The sequence below is a fragment of the Lentinus tigrinus genome, assembly GCF_003813185.1.
Source record: "Lentinus tigrinus ALCF2SS1-7 unplaced genomic scaffold L226scaffold_24, whole genome shotgun sequence".
Taxonomy (NCBI): Eukaryota; Fungi; Basidiomycota; class Agaricomycetes; order Polyporales; family Polyporaceae; genus Lentinus; species Lentinus tigrinus.
Window position 1 is genome coordinate 183,725 of NW_027137933.1, and position 20,094 is coordinate 203,818.

Sequence of the window (20,094 nt, forward strand, 5' to 3'; positions counted from 1 at the left end):
TGGATCGACCGAAACGCCGTACTCTGACAATATATTTCCTCGGAGTCTTTGAATTTTATTTGTCTATCCGTGTTAGGGTACCGTCACGCTTTCCCGCCCAATCCGCCTTCCATGGATTCTCAGCGTGACAAGGTATCCTCTCTCTTCCCGCCTTAGGGAGATCATGAAGGCCTATTTCTGCGCTCTCGCTGTATTCTCCCGCCCGCCCGCCGTCGTCTCTGAAGCGTATCCTGTGTATCCTCCCGATCCCAATACCCTGGCTTGGTACATCCCGACACCCTCCCGCCTTTCGGATCCTATGCGCCCTCTTCCTTGGACGCCACCATCACCTTCTCGCGCCGGCTGAGGCTCCTCGTACATGCAAGCGCAGTTCTTGCCCTGCCTTGTACCCGACAGGCATGCCTCTTTTGGTGAGTAACCGACGCGCATCCCTCTTCGCGGCGCCCTATGAGCACTGGATGCGACTCTCTCCTCGCCCGTAAGTCGTGTTTTTACGCTTTGGCGCAACTCACCGCCTCCCCGCTGGTGCGCCCTATTAATCGCGTCGGGATGGCGGGATACCGACCCATTCACGTATGGCTGCATCGCGCCACTCCAACTCCTCTTATTCCATCTGCCCCCGTCATGGCTCACGCTGCACATGCCTACTGTCTGCCACTCTCGCGCCGTGTACACCACAGCATGTCCAACAATCTCGATTGGGGCATACGTATTATATGTCTGCTCGGTCCGGTTACTATATGCCGGCGCCTTACAGTCCGTATTGTCAGTTGAGTCCCTTGTATTGTCTCGAAGGACACTGACTGAGTTCTGAGGTTACAGGCACTTCACGGTCGTCCTCGAGAGCCTCTACCCCTAAGAGGTGACTGCTATCTAATGGACGCGGACCGTGCAATCTACTCCCGCCGGTACGCAGATTCAGTACGCTCCGTACCTGGTTACCTGCCACCTCGCCGATTCGTTGTGCCATGTCACCCACCTTGAACCTCCAGGGCATTGGGCACTGCGCTGCATAGACACGATACCTTACGACTCTTATATTATTCTGCACATTTGTATATACCCTAGCATCTTCCAACAAGTACCTTCGAATATCGATAGTCTAACATTCCGAACGTACTCAGGCTGGTTCCGCCACAGGGCGCTTCTATGAGGGCTGGCGCTGGACGGGAACGCGACCTGCCCTGCGCCTAGTACCGACGCGCAACCTACAGAATGCACCGATGCCTCCAAGTCATCGATATCGTCAGTAACATCCTAGAGTTTGTCTCCCTCATACCTCCGGACCAGGATAACCCTTGGAGAGGGTACACCAATCGCCACACCACAAACCCCGTCCTTGCTGCCTTAGCGCGGACCTGCCGGACACTTTCGGAGCCGTCCCTCGACGTCCTATGGCGGAATCAGTACACTCTTGGGCCACTCATCCGCACTCTTCCTTCTCGTCTATATGTCGAAGATATCGAAGACGGAAGTGGAGGAGATCCTGAGTTTGCAAGTTGTGTGAGGCGCCATCTAGTAAGTATGGTCCACCGCTCAAGAGACTTCCGATCGTACTGCACTCGACGTACTGATATACTGGTGATGACCCTGCTTCGTTTCAGACGCTCAGCCCTCCGACAGCTCCGTCCGATTGGGTCAGATTCGAGTATTATGCCTCCAAAATCAAGTCCCTTGGGTATTACATGTTCGAGTTCCCTGATCAAGACCTGATGAACTGGCACCGTCACCATTTATTGCACTGTCGTCGGCCTGTGAAACCCCAGACCATGGAGCTGCTATGTCTGTGTCGGCGTCAGACGGTCATGCTGCCCAACTTGAGGCGGCTTCGGCTGACCCGCCACGATATCCCGCTGTTCCGGTTCGTACCCATGCTCCTCAATCCCAACCTGCAGGTGCTCAACATCGCGTTCTACGCTGAGACCATAATACGGGACCCTATGCTCTCGAATGATCTCTACTACGCGGCGTTGCCCGAGCTGCTCGAGTCCTTACCTGCACTTTGTCCCTCTCTCACTGAGCTCGCAATGTGCACAGAGCAGTTTCCGGAAGTAGCGCTACATGCGCTATCGTTTGCGAAGACATGCCCACATCTCGTCGCATGTTTTGTGGCATCCATTCCGACCTGGTCTCCCAGTGCCGATATTCTGCTGCATTTGGCGCAGCAGCCACATCTCCGGGATGTTTTCTTGTCTCTCGATGAGGAGACAGCCGACCTCTCCTGGCTTCAGCCCGTGAGCCTGAGGTATCCATTCCCTTCCCTTGACACGCTCGACATGCGTTCTCCTACACTCAGCTCATGTGCAACTCTGATCAACCTCATGGGGCCTTGCGCACTCCGCCTGGTGAGGCTGCAGCCTATTGAAGGGCCGCCGCCTGCTTCCGACTTCCGGGATGTCTTCGTTGCCCTCCGTACACACTGTTCTGTGCGCACCCTCCAGAGCATTGTCGTGGAGTACTACCCTGAAGCGCCGGGTTGTACAACAACATCCGAGGAGCACTCTCTGACCGGCGATATCGTCTCTATCCTATATCCCTTCTCACAGCTCCGCTTCTTGCAACTTCAGACTCCTTTCCATTGCTTCATGGTTGACCAAGACATCAAGGACATGGCCGACCATTGGCCGCTTCTTATAGAGCTCCGGATCGCCGACCAGTTCTCGTGGTGCACGATCCCATTCGAGACCACTTGGGCAGGACTGGCCTACCTCGCTTGGAAATGTCCGCAGCTCATCGAAGTCGCACTGGCGATTGACATGACAGTAGACAACGTTGCCGAGACGACCTGCCAGGCGGGGTTCCGCCAGAACATGCACCTCCGTCTCATCAACTGCCTCGACTCGACTATGTGCGAGGTGGAGCAGTGTGCACGTAGCGTGCACGCGTTTGCGCCGCTCGTCTGGGAGATTTGGGGGAACGGGCTTGGGGAGTGGCAGGATGATGACAGCTCGAGGCTTCCTCAGGAGCAGGACGCGATTGGATACTACGAGACGGCCTCGAAGATGATTCGCGAGGCGCATGCGTCCGAGGAGTTCATTCTGACGCCGAAGTGTGAGTATATGTCTCTAGCTCCCCGTTCCAAGTCCCAGATACTGATCGTAGACGGTGCTAGATGATATATTGGAGGATCTGAATCCTTGGAGTACAGCAAACACTAGGCCCAGTAAAGCGACGTGGACTCGTGTCCACGAGTGACTCCGGTATAACATCCTGCTGCCCGCTGCCCGCTGCCCGCTGGACACGGCGATTCATCATTATGTGGATTTCAATATTTGCGGAGATGTCTGTAGTAGTGGTCATTGTCCTGGCAGTGTAAGAGTATAAAGTGGCCAGACCACGACATAAGTGCATGGGACTCTGGCCCCGTAGGGGATGCACAGAGAGCGGTTCGAACCTGCGGCTCCGGTGACTCGGACCGACGACCGTCACCGTCCCGAGGGCCTCCTCATCCCACCTCCTCCTTCTCCCGTCACTAGGCTCTCAACTCTCTTATACTTCTTAATCAACCCAGAGTCTGCAATCATGTCGGGAACGCTGTTCTCGCCCATCGCGACGTCGCGCATCTCGACTGGATTCACGACTTGCCCAACTTGCGATGTTCCATCAGGCATTGTGCGCGTCGCCCTGTCCGACAGAGAGCTCGGCGTGCACCGCGTAACGTCTAGCACGACGCACGCCCTCGCAGTTCCGCCAATCCAAGTTCCAGGGGGAGATGCGTCGACCTTTGCTTGGGAAGCAGTGTATTCACGCGGCAGTATCAACCCCGGCAACAAGACGTGTCCGCCCGGAGGGTTTGGCTTCTACATGCGCGGTCCGGGGCAGTTTTCAGACGCACTGAAGAGAATGGGCACAAGAGAGGAGGTGGTACTAGGGTATGATGTCCTGTTCGAGGACGGCTTCGAGTGGGTGAAAGGTGGAAAGCTTCCTGGCATTTGTGAGTCTTCTGTTCATATCGCCGAGCCATGACATGTGCTGAAGCTCTTGTGCGAAGTTGGAGGTGTGGGAGATCATGCGTATGGATGTTCGGGCGGGAGGCAGAACGGCCGCTGTATGTGCTTCGACTTGCGCTTGATGTGGCGGTATGTTGCGTTGATTTAGGGGCTGAGACGTGCATTTACTGACCTCGCATACAGTGGGAAAGGAATAGGAGAGCTATACGCATATTTACCGCATGAACAGAGAAACACAGACCGGCTCCTACCCATCCCCCCGAAGTCGATTCAACACCCGGACTACGGCTTCTCTGTTGGACGCGGCGCGTGGACATTTACGGCGCGCAAATGGACCCGCGTTCTCGAGCTGGTAAAGATGAATGCGCCCGGCAAAGAAGATGGTGAGTCTGCTAGTGTGTATGTTCTGTCACTGCGCTCGACCTCACACATGCCATGTATAAGGCGAAATTCGCGTATACATCGACGGCAAGCTCGTGATACACGCGACGGGGCTCATCCTGCGCACGGAGCAAGGTCAGGACGGACGCGTTCAGGGTCTCCACTTTCAGACGTTCTTCGGCGGTACGTATCACTCTTCTACGCATCGTCATTTACTGACATAGAGAGCAGGTAACTCGCCCGACTGGGCATCTCCGAAAGATCAACGTGCATGGTTTGCGAACATATCTGGCGCGATACTCCACCCGCAAACACAGCACGACGAGCTCTGAAATCGCAGCGCCTCCTTCCTCCTCTCCCGCCCCTGGAACGCGCCTGCTCGTCGCTTGCACCCGGGTACCCACTGTACGGGTTGGGATCTCTCATCGATCTCGATCATCTTGCGTCAAAAGCCACGTTCTGTTGCTCCCGGATCCGACGTGGCAGAGTCAACTTGCTTTTTTCTTTGTAACCTCCACGTACGCAGCTGGTTGCACCTCGGTCACCCGTCTGTGTCCACTCGTCTGTCAAGTATTTTCGACTCAACTGCTCGTCAAGTTGAGAAATCTCTCCATCATGAGCGTCTATCATCCAAGTTGGACACATGGAGGTCCATATGTACGTCCATGTCCATTCTGACGCTTTCTCGAAGTTTGACTGATATCCCGGCCTCCGCTCTTGATTTTACAGGATGACCGCTCAGCCGTAACCCTTGACGCCAGCCAACAGCATGACGTTGAGCTGATCGAAGAGGGTATGCAGAGCACTCGCGACCCGGATCGGTGGTTCTTCGCAGCGGAGAGACTTGCAAGCGCTTTTCCAGAATGGTTATGGGCTAAGTTCAGGCTTGCGTACGCGCACCTCCTGCTTGAGGACGCGGATGGCGCGTTGGACTTGTTCGAGGACGCCAAGCGCTTAGGACAGGCGCCCGATAAGGTTTTCAACGAGTGGCTCGAGCTGTTTCGTCAGAAAATCGAGGTAAATGTATCGCCCTTTGCCTGGGTCTACTTCGCTCACATCTAAGTTAAATCAGGAGGAAAGAGAGGCTGAAGGTAGGTTGCTTTCGTCTCATGTCGCCCCGGCGTAGCTAAGCTCATCGGAACGGTTTGCAGATCGCTCATGGTCAGAACCCGAAGATGGCGGTGTCATCGTGCAGTCCTGGAAACCGCCTCGGGATCTAGACGCTTTCAAACACGAAGTCTCGTCCTCTTCTTCCCCGGTTCTGGAGGAGTGGATTGCGTACAGAGCGTTGGGTGCTGCTGCAGAGCGTTACGCCCGCCTCGTTGCCGTTCAGTCGAGCTCGCTCGAGGGCGTGTTCCTCCTCGGAGGTGAATCAATGTCGACCGTCGTGCGGAAGGGTGTGTGCACGGAAGCGATTGCGGAGGTCGTGCAGGGCCCGCCGGGTGGCGTGGAGAGCGTCGTCGAGATACTGCAGGACTTCAACAAGGTGAGAAACATCCTCAAGTAGCTCGTTCTTCCTGAAGCATTGATGACGGCTGTATACATAGTGCTTGGAAGAATTTGCATCATCGGCTCAAAGAAGGGTTAGCGTGTCGCACGACGATGTGAAGGCCATTCACGCGCAGCTCATGCGCTCTTCTCGCATCGGGTATGCCGAGTTCGTGAGTATTCTTGTTGCCTCCATTGTATCCACATGATGCTCATCGTGCTGTGACAGCCGGGTGAAGCCCCAATCCCTTACCTCAACACTGTCGGCCAGTACCGCAGACGCATCGTCACTGCTTCCATGGACTCCTCTGGCGCCGGTGCGGGAGGCGACGACAACGAAAACGAGGACGACGATGGCGAGGGTGAGAAGAAGGGTCAGAACGAGGATGATGATACGGGTGCCGACGATGACGATGACGACGACGATGACGAACCGTGGAAGGTTGTGCAATTCGCGCGGCACCAGGAGGTGGAGGCACACATGGGGACGTTCTTGGATATGTTGAACGTAAGTCCGGGTGCATGTCGTTTCATTTCACAGAAGGGGATGCTGACGATTGAAGCAGGCGAAATTGGCTGAGGGCGAGCGTGAGAGTCAGGATCCGTTCGTACTCGCTGCGTGGACACACTACAACCTGGCTATCATCCATCCCTTCACGGTACGTCCTTTTACTGTCACCCGAGGTACACGACAATACTGATCGACATGCAGGATGGGAATGGGCGGGTGATCCGAATCTTGGCATCCTTGCCTTTGCTGAAAGCGGGGCTTCCGTACATAAATGTTCGCCCAGAGGTGAAGCCGGCGTACCTTGCGGCGCTGCACATGGTGAGTCCTCGTCGTATGGGCAGGAAGGTATATGAGCGCTGATCATGATCACGTGTACAGGCTGCGACAGATGAGGATCTAGGCCCTCTTGCCCGTCTGATCGCGGACGAGATGAGAGAGTCGATTGGGTGGTTAAGGAACCTTCAAGAGTAAAGAGAGGAGATGCGTCGATGCAAAGACTCTTACAGAAGTAAGAGACGAGTTCAGGCAAGTCGTATATTTCCCACCTACGCAAGGTGCTCATGCCAGTTCAGTGGGATAGTGATGATGTTTAGAATCAAAGCTCCAGGCTATGATAGTGATACAATGTTTAGAAACCATCTATGCTTCTAGTGAGAGTTCATTGCTCTCTCCACATCTAATTCGTTTCTTTTCCTCGGTCCTGCCTCAGAAACCAATCCCCAGTAGCCCTGATATCCGCGGTGGTGTCAAACACGTGCCCCAGCGTTGACGGAGCCAGGCTCGTCAGCGACGGTTGGGATAGGATTGCTTCCGCTAGGGCTGTTTACCCCAGGGATACCCGCGCCGGTCGTGAACGCGGTGGGCACCGTCGGGTCCGAGGGCGCGCCCGTGACGGTGACAGTCGCTGTCGTCGTGGGCGTCGTCGTCGCGACGAAGGTCGTTGTGGCCGTGAGCGTGCTTGTGATAGTGCTCACGCTCGTGGCCGTAACGGTTGCCATCTCGAAGAAGGTAGAAGTTTCCAACACACTCCGGATCGCCAAGGAGGCTGGCCCAGAGGGGGTAGTGGGGAGCGACGAAGTGACGTCGGAAGGCACTACGGCGGAAGGTGCGGAGGGAGTGTCTATCAACGACGCGTTGGGAGCAGTGGGTGCGGATGACGTCTCCAAAGGAGCAGACGGCGTCGAGGCCGAGGGGCTCGCGACTGATGGCTGAGAGACCGATGTCACCTCTAGCAGGACGGGAGTCGACACAGGCGAAGGCGCGCTAAGCGACGGTACCGAGAGCGAAGGCGTGCTCACTGAAGGAGCTTCAGGGGAGGGCGTTACACCGGAGGGTTTTTCACTGAAGGGCGTGGATACCGATGGCAGCTCTGTTGATGCGCTGTTCGCGGCAGGGGCGGACGTGGGTACGAAGAGCGCAAATGGTGCATCGACCGGAGGCATCATAGGGTCTGTTGAGATGGTGGGCTCCCCGACGCCGGCAGCGATAACCGTAGACGTCACGGTCTCGGTGAACATCCTTGGAGACCCTGTGTGCCAGATCGTGGACGTTCCGTCCCAGCAATCTGAGTAGTCGTCGTCGTCGCGCTTCGCGGGCATGGCTACAAAGTACAGGTGAGTCTGATGTTTGTTCGATACCAGCGGGAGAGCGCTTACCGGCTGCCTGAGCCACCAGGGCGAGCGTGATAAACGCAGTGAACTTGTCACAGAACATGATGATGATGATGGTCAAGTGCACAAGACGTTATGATGTGGGAGGAGACAAGGTGAGTGGAATGATGAGGGCTACCATGCATATCGCACGCCCTTATATGCATTTTGGGACTCCCCTCCTCCCTACAGGATGCTAGACTCCGAGCGAATTCGCCAAGTCCCTTTCCGCTTTGGAGACAGCCTACAATGAGCAAGTCCGCTAGAATAGCCGCCAGTGGAATACCGGCTCCAGCTCTTACCGACGCTGCCCTGTAGTGCTGGGCTGTGAGCCGAGTCGATCTTTGCACGATCCGTGACTGGATACGTCGGTCCAGTTCCGAATCTGGAAGGTATGCCAATTCCGATGCTCAACTTGCACCTTGAAATCACAAATTGGCCCAGTTCATGATGCGGCGTTACGTCGATCTTCCTGATCAGTCCTGCCCGCCTGGTCTATATCACAATAGTTCCGAGGACGTCACAATTCGAACGGGACCGGCAGGTACATGCTCGATTGGTCTGTGCTCACGATTCAGACTATCACTTTGGCAGTCCCCAGCATCCGCACCTCAGTTCCGTTACCCCAACGGCCGTTCCTTGACGGCTATGCCAAAGCAAGTCCGAAGAGCGTACGAGTGGTCTTCGGATCGGATGTTGAGTTCTCGGTGAACTGCCTCGGAGCTCCAATACCGTTGCGGCATCTCCTCCGAAGGTAATGCGGTACTGTCAGCGATTGGACAATGTACTTCCTTGCAGGCATCGAAACAGCATAAATAGAGTCGGGATACCTTCCTCAACCCCCATCAACTCGTACTCATTCACATCCATCTGCGGACACGCACCAACACACACCTCGTCTCACACGTATCTCACCATGTTCTCTTACAAATTCGCTACTCTTGCCAACCTCGCGCTTGCGCTGTGCGCTAGTGCTCATCCCGCTCAGACCACCTCCGATCGTAGTGAGCAAATTTACAGCGCAGCTATATTTCTTCCACTAACCGTCCCACTCCCAGTATACCACGGCGAGCATGGGGTCAACAACTTTCCGCCAGCCTCACAGGCTTCCCATTGGTCTTGTTCTACCGATTATTCCGCCGTGGTGACCAGGACGTACTCGCCCAGAGTCACGGTCACCGAGACTGTCATGACAACTATGGTTCCAACACCTAGCGGCCAGCCGACGCAGCTCATCGCACGACGTGATACGAGTTCCTCGGATGCACCCTCTGTGCCTATCGTCACAGTCACCAGTACTGCGACGTACACCGTTACGGACTCCACCTTGCTCTACCATACGTCGACTGCGACTGCTACGAGCATCGTCAGCGTCACGAGCACCATCACCGCCAGTCCCGCAACGGAGACAGATACTCTGACGGTCACGAGCAAGGTCACCGCGGTCCAGTCCACCACCACCGCTTAGCCGGGGAGCTGTGGAATGTTTTTCGCTATCGAGCCTTGGCATACGGTGGATCGTGCTTCTCATGTATATTTTGCCAGCACTTGTGATAATGCACAACTTTTCCAGTACTGCATCTCTGCCTGTTACAATCTCTTCCCATCGGCTTGTCGCCTTCTTTGTGGTTTCCATGGCGCGGATATGGGACTGCTGGTCATACTGACTGTGAGAGACATGGCTTCAAGCTCCATGCATTCAGATATGTGTTCGCCACCCCGGAGTCAGCCCGTATGTGTCTTTCTACGTTGCTTCGATAGTGCAATGTCAACTGACTCACGTACAATTTCAGACGTGTTACTAATTCACCGAGGACGGTATTTCAGGCGGATTCCGGAGTTTAGCGTATTCATTCGTCGCACCTTCCCAAGGTCTTCCGTTCGGACACTCAGGTCATCCATCGTTGTGCTCATGTCTTCGCTGATGACCATTCCGGACCCAGTTCCGGCTTGCCGAGGTGCAATTTTGGTAAGTATTGGGGTCGAACATGAAGTCTGAGGCTTCACAAGTTGCTGACATACTGTAGATAGTGCCAGAGAGGGATTGCCGGCAAGGCCGGGAAATCCTATAATCATCCAACCTTCTCGAGCGACACGTATAAGTAACCTTCTCGGAGTCAAACCTCTATCCCTATCCCCCTATCCCCCTATCTCGCAGCGAACTTTTACTTGACATGTCATCTCCGAAGCCTCTCGTTCTTGTATTAGGTGCCACCGGCAGTACCGGCGGAAGCATCATCAAAGGCCTTCTGGCGTCCGGGAACTTCGTGAGTCGAATTGCTCAAGCTGCGCGCCTATGACTGGTACTGATACGTCGTCACAGAGGATTGCAGCCCTCATCCGTCCCGCCTCCGCCTCGAAGGTTGCAACCGAAAAGCTGCGCTCGGCTGGCATCGACATACGTTTGGGCGACGTAGCAGATAGTGTGGAGAAGCACAAGGAGGCCCTTGCAGGCGTCGACATCCTCATCAGTGCCGTGGTCGGGACCATAATCGATCAGCAGAAGAATATCATCCTCGCTGCGCAGCAAGCTGGGGTAAAGCGCGTCATTCCTTGCGACTTCGGGACTCCTGGCGCCAAGGGTGTACGCGAGCTGCACGACCAGGTGAGTCGACTTTGTCGTAAGGGCCGCGGAGTCTTCTCTTACCTAGATCCTCGTAGAAACTAGCCATCAGGGATTTCATCAAACAGAATGGCATCCCCCACACCTTCATCGACGTCGGGTGGTGGATGCAGGTCTCCCTCCCCATCCCACTTCGAAGCAGGGCTCCTGCGGAGTTCAAATCGATGACCCACCGTATCGCGGGCAGCGGAAACGCCCCTATCCTTCTCACGGATAACGACCACATCGGCACGTTCGTCGCTCGCATCATCGCAGACCCGCGTACCCTGAATCACGCAGTCATCATCTGGGAGGACCAAGCATCCATGCTCGACGCGCAGGAGATTGGGGCGCGTTTGTCCGGTGAGGGGCAGAAATTGAAGGATCTCTACGTCAAAGTGAGTTGCTTTTTGTCTTAGATCCTCTTTTAGCTGTTGATGTTGACTTGATCTGCGCTAGATCACCGCAGAAGAGGTCTTGCAGGCTGTCGCTGCTGCAAAGGAGCGGGTGACCAGAGACCCCTCGGACTGGATGAGCCATGCCATGCAGTCATGGAACGAGTATATCTACAGCATACAGATCCTTCACGAAAACACCCTGGAGAACGCGAAGCGGCTAGGTTACCTCGATGCGAGGGAGCTGTACCCGGATATCGCTACCACGACCCTCGAGGAGTGCGCGAAGGGGTTCTATGCGATGGAAGAACCTGCAGAGGCCTACGGATACACCTTCAACTAGACCTCCCCTTACGTTCCTCGTAAATAAGTACCTGAAGCAAGAGACGTCCTACAGAAAGGAATGACAGGAGTAGATTTTTGTCAGACTGATACCACTACGCTGTCGGACTATTCCCTCGGTGCGTAATAGTTGTACTCCTCGCCCGGCTGCGGGATGCTGTAGAACTCCTCCGCAAACTCCTTAAGGGGATGAGCAGGGATGTCCGGGTACAGCTCACGTGCATCGAGGTATCCGAGCTTCTTCGCGCTCTCGAGCGTGTTCTCCCCAAGGACTAGCATGCTATGCATGTACGCGTTCCACGACGTCTTTGCTAGCGCCACGGGAGAGTCAGGGTTCGTGGCAAGCTCGCGTTTCCCCTCCTCGATACCTTTCTGGAACGTGTCCCGGGTTACCTGCGCAGTCAAACACGATCAGCGTCATACGTGTGACCAGGCACGGGATGAGTGCAGGCAGGATGGCGAAGGAATACCCACCTGAACGAACTTAGCCCTGAGGGCCTCGCCTTCGCCCGAGAGACGCACAGCGAGCTCCTGCGCCTCCGCCTGCGACACCTCGTCCTCCCAAACGATGACCGCATGGTTCAATGTGCGCGGGTCCGCGACGATACGTGCGACGAACAGCCCAGTGTGGCGGTAGTCAGTCACGAGGGTCTTAGCAGAGCCGTCCTCGAGATAGGTGTACGCCATCATCTTCGCGGCATCTGAGACGGTGCTGCGGCTCGGAAGCGGCAGCCAAAACTGCATCCACCACCCGATGTCGATGAACGTGTAGCTAACACCTAGCTCTTGGATGAACGCCCGAATATCGAGTTTCTGTGTGGGGCACGAACAGGCGGTCAGTGGCCGTCCGGAGCTCATTGTAGGCGCAAACGTACTGAGTCGTGGAGGGTGCGGAGGCCCCTGACCCCAGGCGTACCGAAGTCGCAAGGGACGACGCGCTTCACTCCGACCTCCTTTGCTGCACGGAAGATATCCTTCTGGTCGGGAATCAGCCATGCGAGGACAACGCTGATGAGGATATCGACGCCGCTGAGGGTGGCCTTCAGCTTATCGATGCTGTCATGTATGTCCCCAAGGCGGATATCGACCCCAGCGGCGCGCAGAGCTTCGGTCTCCGGCTTAATAAATGATGAGGGACGGACGAGCGCTGCAAGCCGCTGATTCATGTGGTACATCAGTAAATGGAACGGGTGCTCGTGAGACAAGAGACGCGTACAAAGTTCCCGGACTTCAGAAGACCGTCCACGATGCTGCTACCGGTGCTTCCGGTGGCGCCGACGACGAGAACAAGAGGTTTGTCGCTAGCCATGGTGCAGGTGTTCTACGATTCGTGTGAGCACAGGCGTGGGTCGTTCTATGGGTATGCGAGGATGAGGCCATATAAGTAGTGAGGTGGGATCTTCCCATAGCCCCAGTGGGTTGTATGGTGGTAGTAGATAGGAGTGGCCTCCCAAAAGCGTTGGCGGCGCCGGTCTCGGGGTAACTGCGATATTGGCGGGAGAAACGCGATCTGGGCAACCTGAAGAGCTCAGTGCAGAGGAGGTTAGAGCTCGATTGGGAGTCGTTCCTGGGATGATGACTCAGCCCGATGTAGGAGTGATGCGATATGTCGGGGATTAGTGCCATAGCTCTTCAGATCTCGAATCCGGAAGCCTGCACGCTATAGTGCGCTCCTAACCTTAGTGTCAGTGTACCTATGAAGGTCAACACCTAGACGGAACAACAAGTATGAGATCATAAGCAGTGAGCGGGACAAAGCCAAAGCCAAACTACGCGTGAGGAAGCACACTGCCACCACCCGCGTTTGGATAGAGGGCCGCCGTGGTTAAAATACGAGAAGCTCAAGCTCGTGCGTGGAGTAACTTGGAGGTTACTTAGAAGCGGAGACTCGATCAGGAGGATACGGCTCTCCAACAACCTCCCAACAACTCAGCGATGAAGGAGATACCCACGAGCTCAGCCTGTGAACCGTCAGAACGCTGACCTAAACGCAGTCCAACATACATCGTACTTCTGTGGAAAAGTACGCAATCGGAAATTGTGAGACAGGAAATATATACACATGGAACCGTGGAACCATAGGGATAGTGATACAAGCCGCCGTACAAGTCAATGTAATACAATCGTTCAGATAAAGCACAGTCATACCACGCCAATCACCAAGTCCATGACCTCAGTGTTCGTTCACTCCGATGCCGCTGAAAGAGCCGATCAGTAGCGAAGGGCAGCCTTCTGCACACCGCTCTCCGAGGGAACAGCAGAGAGGCTCTCCTTAATGCACACCATCAGCTCCGGCCTGTCTCGATGAGTAAGAGCTACATACCTCAGGGCCAGCAAGGCGGACCGCGCGCCGGCGACGCACGGCCTTCGCCGCGACGAACATGAGCAGCATCACGATAAGTGCAAGGAAGACGCCAATAGAGACGTCTGCCATGGCGCTGCCGGTTGTCGCAGACTCGGGGAGGCCGATCATCTCGCGCGCGGCGTCGACAGAGGACGTAGAGCACGCCTGCGCCCACTCGCGGTTGCTGTTGATGACCGAGTTCTCAAGGCGGTAGATGAACTCGGTGAGAGGGATGTCCTCGCGGTGGTTGAAGACGTGGATCGTGTGGAAGTCCTCGGTGGTGCCGTTGCGGAACTTGAAGCGCAGGAAGTCGCGCGCATCCGGCGGGGGAGCGCGGCGCAGCTCGATCGCGATGGCAGAGCCAAAATCAGCTGTGAACAGTGGCCGGTGTGTGTGGGAAATGTCGGGCGTGGATTCGCAAGAGACCATGTGCCGAGGCCGCATCGCAGTCAGCGGGTTGGTTCAACGGGACAAGATTGGGAGACACTCACGGATAGCCTGAAGCTCCGGGTGCAACTTGATGACATCGGCCTGGTGGAAGAACGAGATGAACGGCTGGTAGGTGGTCTCGATGACCATGAGCTGGAGCGGGTCGCCGTTGAATGCGATGCGCTGAAGCGCCTTCAAGATCGAACTGAGCGCCGTCCTGCTCGCGACTTCATCGAGGATCAATGATACGTCAGTCTCGAGATTAAGGTGGTTCTAAGGAATGTTGACGTACTGTTACCGATGCCGCCCATGGCAGAGTCCGAGTAGACGGCGTTCTCGCGGTAATCAGCGAAGCCACGCGCCTGCTCAATGAAGGTGGGCGGCAGGCGGTGAGCGTACGTCTTGTTGTGGACCAGCTGGGAGGAGACGAAGTCATAGACCTAGGGGGTACCCACGTCAACACCGCGGAACCAGCGACAAGGAAATTGACTCACGTTGTACTGCAACGGCATCAAAGGAAATCAGACATGCTATGATCAGCAATCGTACATGCACTACAGTTACTCATGACTCCTTACCATGTTCTCCAGGCTGAGCTCCCGGCCGAAGGCGAAGTCCTTGAGCGAGTTGAAGAACGGCTGGGCCTTCTTGGCAACCGCCTTGAACTCGGACGAGGCGTGAACCTTCGACACGTGCTTCTCGAAGGCCTGCACGATAATTTATTCATCGACTGCGAGATCAAACGAGATCGCATGCGCTTACCGGGCAGTCCGTCCACGGCTCGAGCGAGCGGTCGTTGCTGGGCTCGACCGTCTCGACGGGGATGTACTGGTAGCCGTTCAGGGGTGCCATCACCGTCGTCTCGTTGGCGAGCGTGATCCTGTGGTTCGGGTTCGGGGGGAAGAGACCCTGGAGGAGCGCAGTGGCGGAGTCGAAGACCGCCGCGCCCTCACCGCCGACCTTGACACGAACGGCAACCTCATGGAGGTCGACGAGGTCAGAGTGGATGCCGCGGATGTACGAAGAGGAATCGGAATCCAGGTAGAGGTTCCGGAGGTACTGGCCGAGCTGGAAGGCCTGAACCTGCAGAGACACGTCAGGATCGTGGACAACATGCAGTGCGCCAGGGGGCAGGACGTACCTCGCCGAGCGGCGTGCTTGCGGTTGAGCCCGGCTTCTGGGTGACTGGGTGCTGGTAGCACTCCGTGCGGTCTCCGTTGCGAGCGAGGATGACAGCGCCGAGGACGTCGTGGTGGGACATGACTGCAAGTTGTCGTGTTCTCGGCGGGGTAAAGGGTGCTCTGCTCGGTGCGCAGGGAGAGAGGTCGAGGACTCGGAGGGAGACCGCGGTGCTGAGGACAGTCTCAGAGTGGGCGAGCCGTACTTGTATGCGCGACCGCGAGGGTGCGGAGTGGCGTGGGGCATGGTGTACATGCCTGCATTGCGAGGGCTTCGTGACCGGCCCAAGTTTGACAGAGGAATGGAACGCGTGAATGAAAGAAGAGATAATCACACAAACGTGTTTTGACGACAACCAGGCCTAAACCTTGCATGAGACCTTTGGAGCGGAGATGACGGACAAAGGTGCCTTGCGAACGACAATTGTCCGTCTGCCACTTCCCCGCTGCGAGTTGAAACGTGCCCCATCCTGGGACATGGGATCACCCAGACCTAGATGATCGTAGAAGAATCAGTCCACAGACAAAGCCAGGAGAACGGACCTTTCGCAAGTTAATCCACTCCGTCACGTCCCATCGCGCGCAGGATAGGAATATTGCGCGCTTGAGAACCTCACGCATCCTTCGCCGTGAACCTCGCGCACACCACGCGCAAGTCCGTCTGTCACGTGAGCGTTCATCGACACCCAACGAGTTCTCCTCGTCGACGTCTGGGGCTAATGAGAAGGAAGCATCATTAGCCGGACTACCTCATGAACAAATACGCCTTGTCATTGGGCCATCTCGGTAAGGTCGTTGACCGAGCGCAATGCGCCTGCAAGGACACGAGGACCGGTAATTGTGAAGCATGCCCATGATCAGAGCGGCAGAGAGCACAAAGCACGACTTGCACACAAGGCAACCTTAACCGAAGCACGTTGTACGGTACATCTGTAGGCCTAGAGCAGCACCCAGACAGGCGCAATTCATTAGCGATGGGCCACTGAGGAGCCGCCAGAGGCATTCAGGAACAGACAACTCACATAGTTCCCAACCTTCCACTTCCGTCGACTACTTCTTCTTCTTGCCCTTCCCACCGCCAGAACTCTTGGCACCGGTGCCAGCAGGCTCCATGGCACCTTGGGTGGCCCCGCCCCCTCCCTTCCGCCGTCTGTTCCCCTGGGCGAACGATGTCCGCTCACTCTTCTTCAGCCACCTCTCCGGGTCGGGAGGTGGTGTAACCCCAGGGACGACACCTTTCGGTACTCGTTTCATCCGCACCTTCTTTGGTTTCTGCGTCTCTGCAGGAGCCGCCGACGCTGATGCGAGCGCGGAGACAGACGCCGCTTGCTGTTGTTGCTGTTGGGGCGGAGGGGCAGTTTGCAGCGTGCTCGATACAGAGCTTGGGAGGGCGTCGAGCGCATGGAGGAAGCCAGAAGTCAGGAAATCGAGGTGCTTCTGTGCGGCGTCAAGGTTGGTGAGGATATCGGAGTGCTCTTCAGAATTCTAGGAATACGCATTTCATGGTCAGTTCGGGTGATGGAGGGTCAACAAGACGCCAACGACGCCGAGGAAATGATGATCAGCGACTCCACGCGTTCCACGCATATGGGGAGTAGGTGTGTTGCAGTGCAAAGACGCAGACAAGGGCCAAGACTTCTCCGCCCGTACGTCCACGCTGCTGCTCGCAGGCACGATGAGATTGTCTTAGCCACAAGAGCCAGAGTCAATGTCTTACGCGCACAACACCTTATCAGATGAGATGCCGGCCTCCGTCTCATCGGTTCACAAAAAGAGCGTCCACAGCATAGAAGTACCAACGGTACACGTATACGCTGCTTGAGTGGGAGGTACGCAGAGCAGATGTACTGCATCAGTGGGAAGATACACGGCAAGTTCCACTATTGACCGAAGACGACCTTCATGGTGGGCTTGGAACGACCTGTCTCCTTGTACTGAGGAAGACATGCGGAGGGCTTCTGGCACTGCTATTGCCACCAACCAGATGCACACCTCACTGAGGTTGTTTTCGCAACGGAGTCCGGCTCGGAGATCGGGTGCGCATGAAGCTTGGGAGAATAAACAAGATACTCACCGGTTCCGCGGTGTCCAAAAGTTGATGATACAGATCGAACGCAGCCTGGTAAGAGCCCTGCCGATATGCCTGCGCTCGCGTCGCGCGATCACGTCTTCAGCCATCCAGGACCCACGTTGAAGGAACGTTGCACGCACCAACTGCGCCTCGAGATGCAGCACCCCTCTGTCCACCTCCTCTCCCGCCTCCTCGCTCTCTGCCTTCATGCTCTCTAAGACTCTCGTCGCATCCTCCTCGCGGTGTAGTCGGTACAGCGAATATGTCTTCTCAAACAGGTGGGATTCTCCGTCTCTTGCGTCTTCCGAGCTGGGCAGCCCGGCAGGAGCCTCTGTCATCGCGAGCGCGGCCGCATACTGGTCTGTCTGCAACAGCAGGAAAAGCTTCGTCTGCAGCGCGTCGCTGTCGTTCGGGTCGAGTCTCAGGACTACAATCTCATGGTCAACAATCCCCATCCGCATTAGATGTATAGATCCATACTCTTGTCGCACGTCTTGATCGCGTTGGCAAAGTGCCCGCCGTCGATCTGAGCGCAGAGCGAGGTGAAGAGCCGCTTTAGTCTGTCGGCGACGGGTAACGGCTGCTTTGGAGCCGACTTCTGACGCTGCTTTACGCCCGCCTTCGACGCTTGAGTAGGTTTCTTCGCGAGGGATTTGGGAGGCATCGTATGTTGTGAGCGAGTGCGATGGTGGAAGTCGAGAGCAATCAGGTGTATGTCCGGCGGCTAAATCCTGGACTTGAGCACCAAACACTCAGCTTCGTAAAAGTTGACGTTGGCGACCGATGTCGAATTGTTGAAGCAGTAGGTATGACCAGCCATGAGCGTTGATTGCTACTAACTACCAGATAACAGCGCGTCGGCGCACTAAGAAGATGAATACAATAAATAAGCTAGAAGATGTGAGCGAAAAACCCAACAGACTGAGCTTTTGGGAGGTTCAAGATCCGAAGAAAGGAGAGTGGTATATGATACAACCAAATTAGATGAAGAATAGATACGCATAGAAAGCATGGCGGTCGACAGCGTGCGGCGTATAGCGTGAAACATGATGAGAAGACATACGAGTGGGGAGTTCGTGCGAGCATAATGAAAGCCAACGGGAGGCCAGAACAGAACAGCAGTGCATTATACGCCAGTGCTGTCGCTAAATACACTACCCTCGTGGTGGTTGTACGCGGGGGGAGGGTTGCCCTCGAGGTCGGGCTCGACGTAGCCGCGCGTGGTCAGTTCTCCCGGGCGCAGCTTCTTCTCTTTGGCGTTCGCGGGACGCGAATACAGTGTTGTCATCGTTGGCTCGCGCTCGAGGTCCACGGACTGGCTCGGTTCAGCGGACTGGTGGAACTCCCACCCGCCGTCGGAGCGTCGGTAAGCGACGCGCATGTTCTCTCCGGGTCTGTGAACTGTGATCATAACGTGTCAGAAGGTCTGTGCAGTCGGGAGATGCGCCGCTAGCAGAATCCAATCTGAGATGGTTTTTTCACCTCTTGATGCGCGGCTGTTCTATGTATCTCGTACCCATCGGCTAGCTGTGCAGCAAAGATGCGACATGCAGGTTGTGGACGAGATGCACTCTCCATCGCCGCCCAACCGCGCTTCTCTCGACGCGGCGTGTCGCACAGTTCGATGACCACCTCCTCAGGCACAGTGTGTGATGCAGGGATGGGCCAGCCTCCAGGCCGCGCAACATGCGTGCGACTGAGTCGTACGGCGCGAAGTCGCATGACCAGCGCCATGCCTGTCCTCTTCGTGCGACAACGCAAACCACACAGCACGGGTGCAAGGACAAACGGAGCGGACACGATTGCATGAAATGGTTACTCACCGAACTTTGGAACCTCTACATTAGGCGCGTTCACTCCAACACCGAACGGTGTCACCCGAGCAGCGAGATGGGTCGGGTCCACGGAGACCATATACGTCCGCCTGTGCGAGGATCTCTCTTCCACACGCTCCCACTCTTTCCTCATCCGAGTCCTCTTGTAATGCCGCCGCACCAAATAGAGCGCGAGACCGCCGAACACGATGGCACCGACGACTGCGAGGGAGATGCCTAGTGCGAGGGTGGTAGCAGAGTGTGACGCCTGTGGGGAAATAGTAGCAGACGCGCTTGAACTTGCAGTCGCCGACGTCGACATGCTGGCGTGGGGGATAGGGCGTAGATCGCCAGTTTCAAGGGGCAAGGGAAGGTTGCAGAATCTGGGGCAGATACGCGAGCTCGTAAACGCGTCTTTTCAACGCGAGTAAGTTGCAGAACGCACCTGGGGTATCAAGGGAAAGTAAGGAGCGTTAAAACGAACGTGAATGCAACCGACGCGACGTTGGGGGTTGGCCGAAGGTTCGCGGTCGCGCTCGAGTTGCCAGTCTTTATATCCCCGCCCAAGTCCAGTGATGCGCTGTACCTCGCGACGTCTCAACACTGACGTCTGCTGTATCGCTTAGTTCATCAAAACAGCAGATGGGCAACAAGTACTCACAACACCGACGTCCGAGCAGATCACAGAGTGATGGTGATGGTCGGTGTTCAAGACGCCCTACGCGGGGGTTCATTACATTTACTGTACTTGAAGTCTTACTTACTGGCTACTATTGAAGGATTACGGGCTGATAGTCATCATAAGGTCTCATACTGATCAGATAAATAAGAGTTCTAATGGGCATTACAAACTTGGTTCAATAAGTTTCGTCAGCGAATGCCATCTTGGGAAATTTCACTACTGGCGCGGCTTCGTTCTTGCGGAACTCGAGCCGGAGTA

General features: G+C 56.0%; 10 protein-coding genes across 10 annotated transcripts; 5 read left to right on the forward strand and 5 right to left on the reverse strand.

Annotated features, from left to right (window-relative positions):
- The first annotated feature begins 1,210 nt into the window (after positions 1-1,210).
- Positions 1,211-3,459, forward strand: L226DRAFT_561915 (uncharacterized protein). Its single transcript, XM_067683470.1, has 3 exons — positions 1,211-1,518; positions 1,605-3,051; positions 3,113-3,459. Exons 1-3 carry the CDS (start codon positions 1,216-1,218, stop codon positions 3,193-3,195), a joined length of 1,833 nt encoding a protein of 610 aa, XP_067532788.1. The 5' UTR covers positions 1,211-1,215; the 3' UTR covers positions 3,196-3,459.
- Positions 3,460-3,522: 63 nt separating this feature from the next.
- On the forward strand, positions 3,523-4,663 carry L226DRAFT_546999 (uncharacterized protein; the record flags this gene model as incomplete). The annotated part of the gene is made up of 5 exons (XM_067682462.1): positions 3,523-3,934; positions 3,992-4,079; positions 4,134-4,333; positions 4,395-4,514; positions 4,563-4,663. The coding sequence occupies 5 exons, from the start codon at positions 3,523-3,525 to the stop codon at positions 4,661-4,663; spliced, it is 921 nt and encodes a 306-aa protein (XP_067532789.1).
- A 283-nt stretch (positions 4,664-4,946) lies between these two features.
- L226DRAFT_573278 (Fic-domain-containing protein) lies at positions 4,947-6,801 on the forward strand (the record flags this gene model as incomplete). The annotated part of the gene is made up of 9 exons (XM_067684826.1): positions 4,947-4,988; positions 5,061-5,348; positions 5,404-5,422; positions 5,483-5,817; positions 5,879-5,992; positions 6,049-6,327; positions 6,386-6,478; positions 6,532-6,648; positions 6,709-6,801. 9 exons carry the CDS (start codon positions 4,947-4,949, stop codon positions 6,799-6,801), a joined length of 1,380 nt encoding a protein of 459 aa, XP_067532790.1.
- Positions 6,802-7,076: 275 nt separating this feature from the next.
- L226DRAFT_561917 (uncharacterized protein) lies at positions 7,077-8,043 on the reverse strand (the record flags this gene model as incomplete). Its single annotated transcript, XM_067683471.1, has 2 exons — positions 7,077-7,930; positions 7,986-8,043. 2 exons carry the CDS (start codon positions 8,041-8,043, stop codon positions 7,077-7,079), a joined length of 912 nt encoding a protein of 303 aa, XP_067532791.1.
- Positions 8,044-8,544: 501 nt separating this feature from the next.
- Positions 8,545-9,481, forward strand: L226DRAFT_614944 (uncharacterized protein). The gene is made up of 2 exons (XM_067686709.1): positions 8,545-8,983; positions 9,038-9,481. Exons 1-2 carry the CDS (start codon positions 8,737-8,739, stop codon positions 9,445-9,447), a joined length of 657 nt encoding a protein of 218 aa, XP_067532792.1. The 5' UTR covers positions 8,545-8,736; the 3' UTR covers positions 9,448-9,481.
- Positions 9,482-10,153: 672 nt separating this feature from the next.
- L226DRAFT_467377 (NAD-P-binding protein) lies at positions 10,154-11,319 on the forward strand (the record flags this gene model as incomplete). Its single annotated transcript, XM_067676056.1, has 4 exons — positions 10,154-10,246; positions 10,303-10,584; positions 10,641-10,973; positions 11,041-11,319. The coding sequence occupies 4 exons, from the start codon at positions 10,154-10,156 to the stop codon at positions 11,317-11,319; spliced, it is 987 nt and encodes a 328-aa protein (XP_067532793.1).
- On the reverse strand, positions 11,157-12,978 carry L226DRAFT_512055 (NAD-P-binding protein). Its single transcript, XM_067678325.1, has 4 exons — positions 12,535-12,978; positions 12,194-12,475; positions 11,793-12,131; positions 11,157-11,711 (listed from the first exon to the last, which is right to left on the reverse strand). The coding sequence occupies exons 1-4, from the start codon at positions 12,625-12,627 to the stop codon at positions 11,427-11,429; spliced, it is 999 nt and encodes a 332-aa protein (XP_067532794.1). The 5' UTR covers positions 12,628-12,978; the 3' UTR covers positions 11,157-11,426.
- A 551-nt stretch (positions 12,979-13,529) lies between these two features.
- Positions 13,530-15,352, reverse strand: L226DRAFT_524817 (phosphoglycerate mutase-like protein; the record flags this gene model as incomplete). The annotated part of the gene is made up of 8 exons (XM_067678915.1): positions 13,530-13,589; positions 13,642-14,033; positions 14,154-14,318; positions 14,384-14,531; positions 14,586-14,591; positions 14,670-14,798; positions 14,854-15,174; positions 15,233-15,352. The coding sequence occupies 8 exons, from the start codon at positions 15,350-15,352 to the stop codon at positions 13,530-13,532; spliced, it is 1,341 nt and encodes a 446-aa protein (XP_067532795.1).
- Positions 15,353-16,007: 655 nt separating this feature from the next.
- On the reverse strand, positions 16,008-18,052 carry L226DRAFT_537340 (uncharacterized protein). Its single transcript, XM_067681307.1, has 5 exons — positions 17,821-18,052; positions 17,481-17,767; positions 17,344-17,412; positions 16,292-16,754; positions 16,008-16,207 (listed from the first exon to the last, which is right to left on the reverse strand). The coding sequence occupies exons 1-4, from the start codon at positions 18,002-18,004 to the stop codon at positions 16,320-16,322; spliced, it is 975 nt and encodes a 324-aa protein (XP_067532796.1). The 5' UTR covers positions 18,005-18,052; the 3' UTR covers positions 16,008-16,207; positions 16,292-16,319.
- Positions 18,053-18,150: 98 nt separating this feature from the next.
- Positions 18,151-19,868, reverse strand: L226DRAFT_537341 (uncharacterized protein). Its single transcript, XM_067681308.1, has 4 exons — positions 19,816-19,868; positions 19,600-19,764; positions 19,164-19,537; positions 18,151-18,741 (listed from the first exon to the last, which is right to left on the reverse strand). Exons 3-4 carry the CDS (start codon positions 19,474-19,476, stop codon positions 18,467-18,469), a joined length of 588 nt encoding a protein of 195 aa, XP_067532797.1. The 5' UTR covers positions 19,477-19,537; positions 19,600-19,764; positions 19,816-19,868; the 3' UTR covers positions 18,151-18,466.
- Positions 19,869-20,094: the final 226 nt, after the last annotated feature.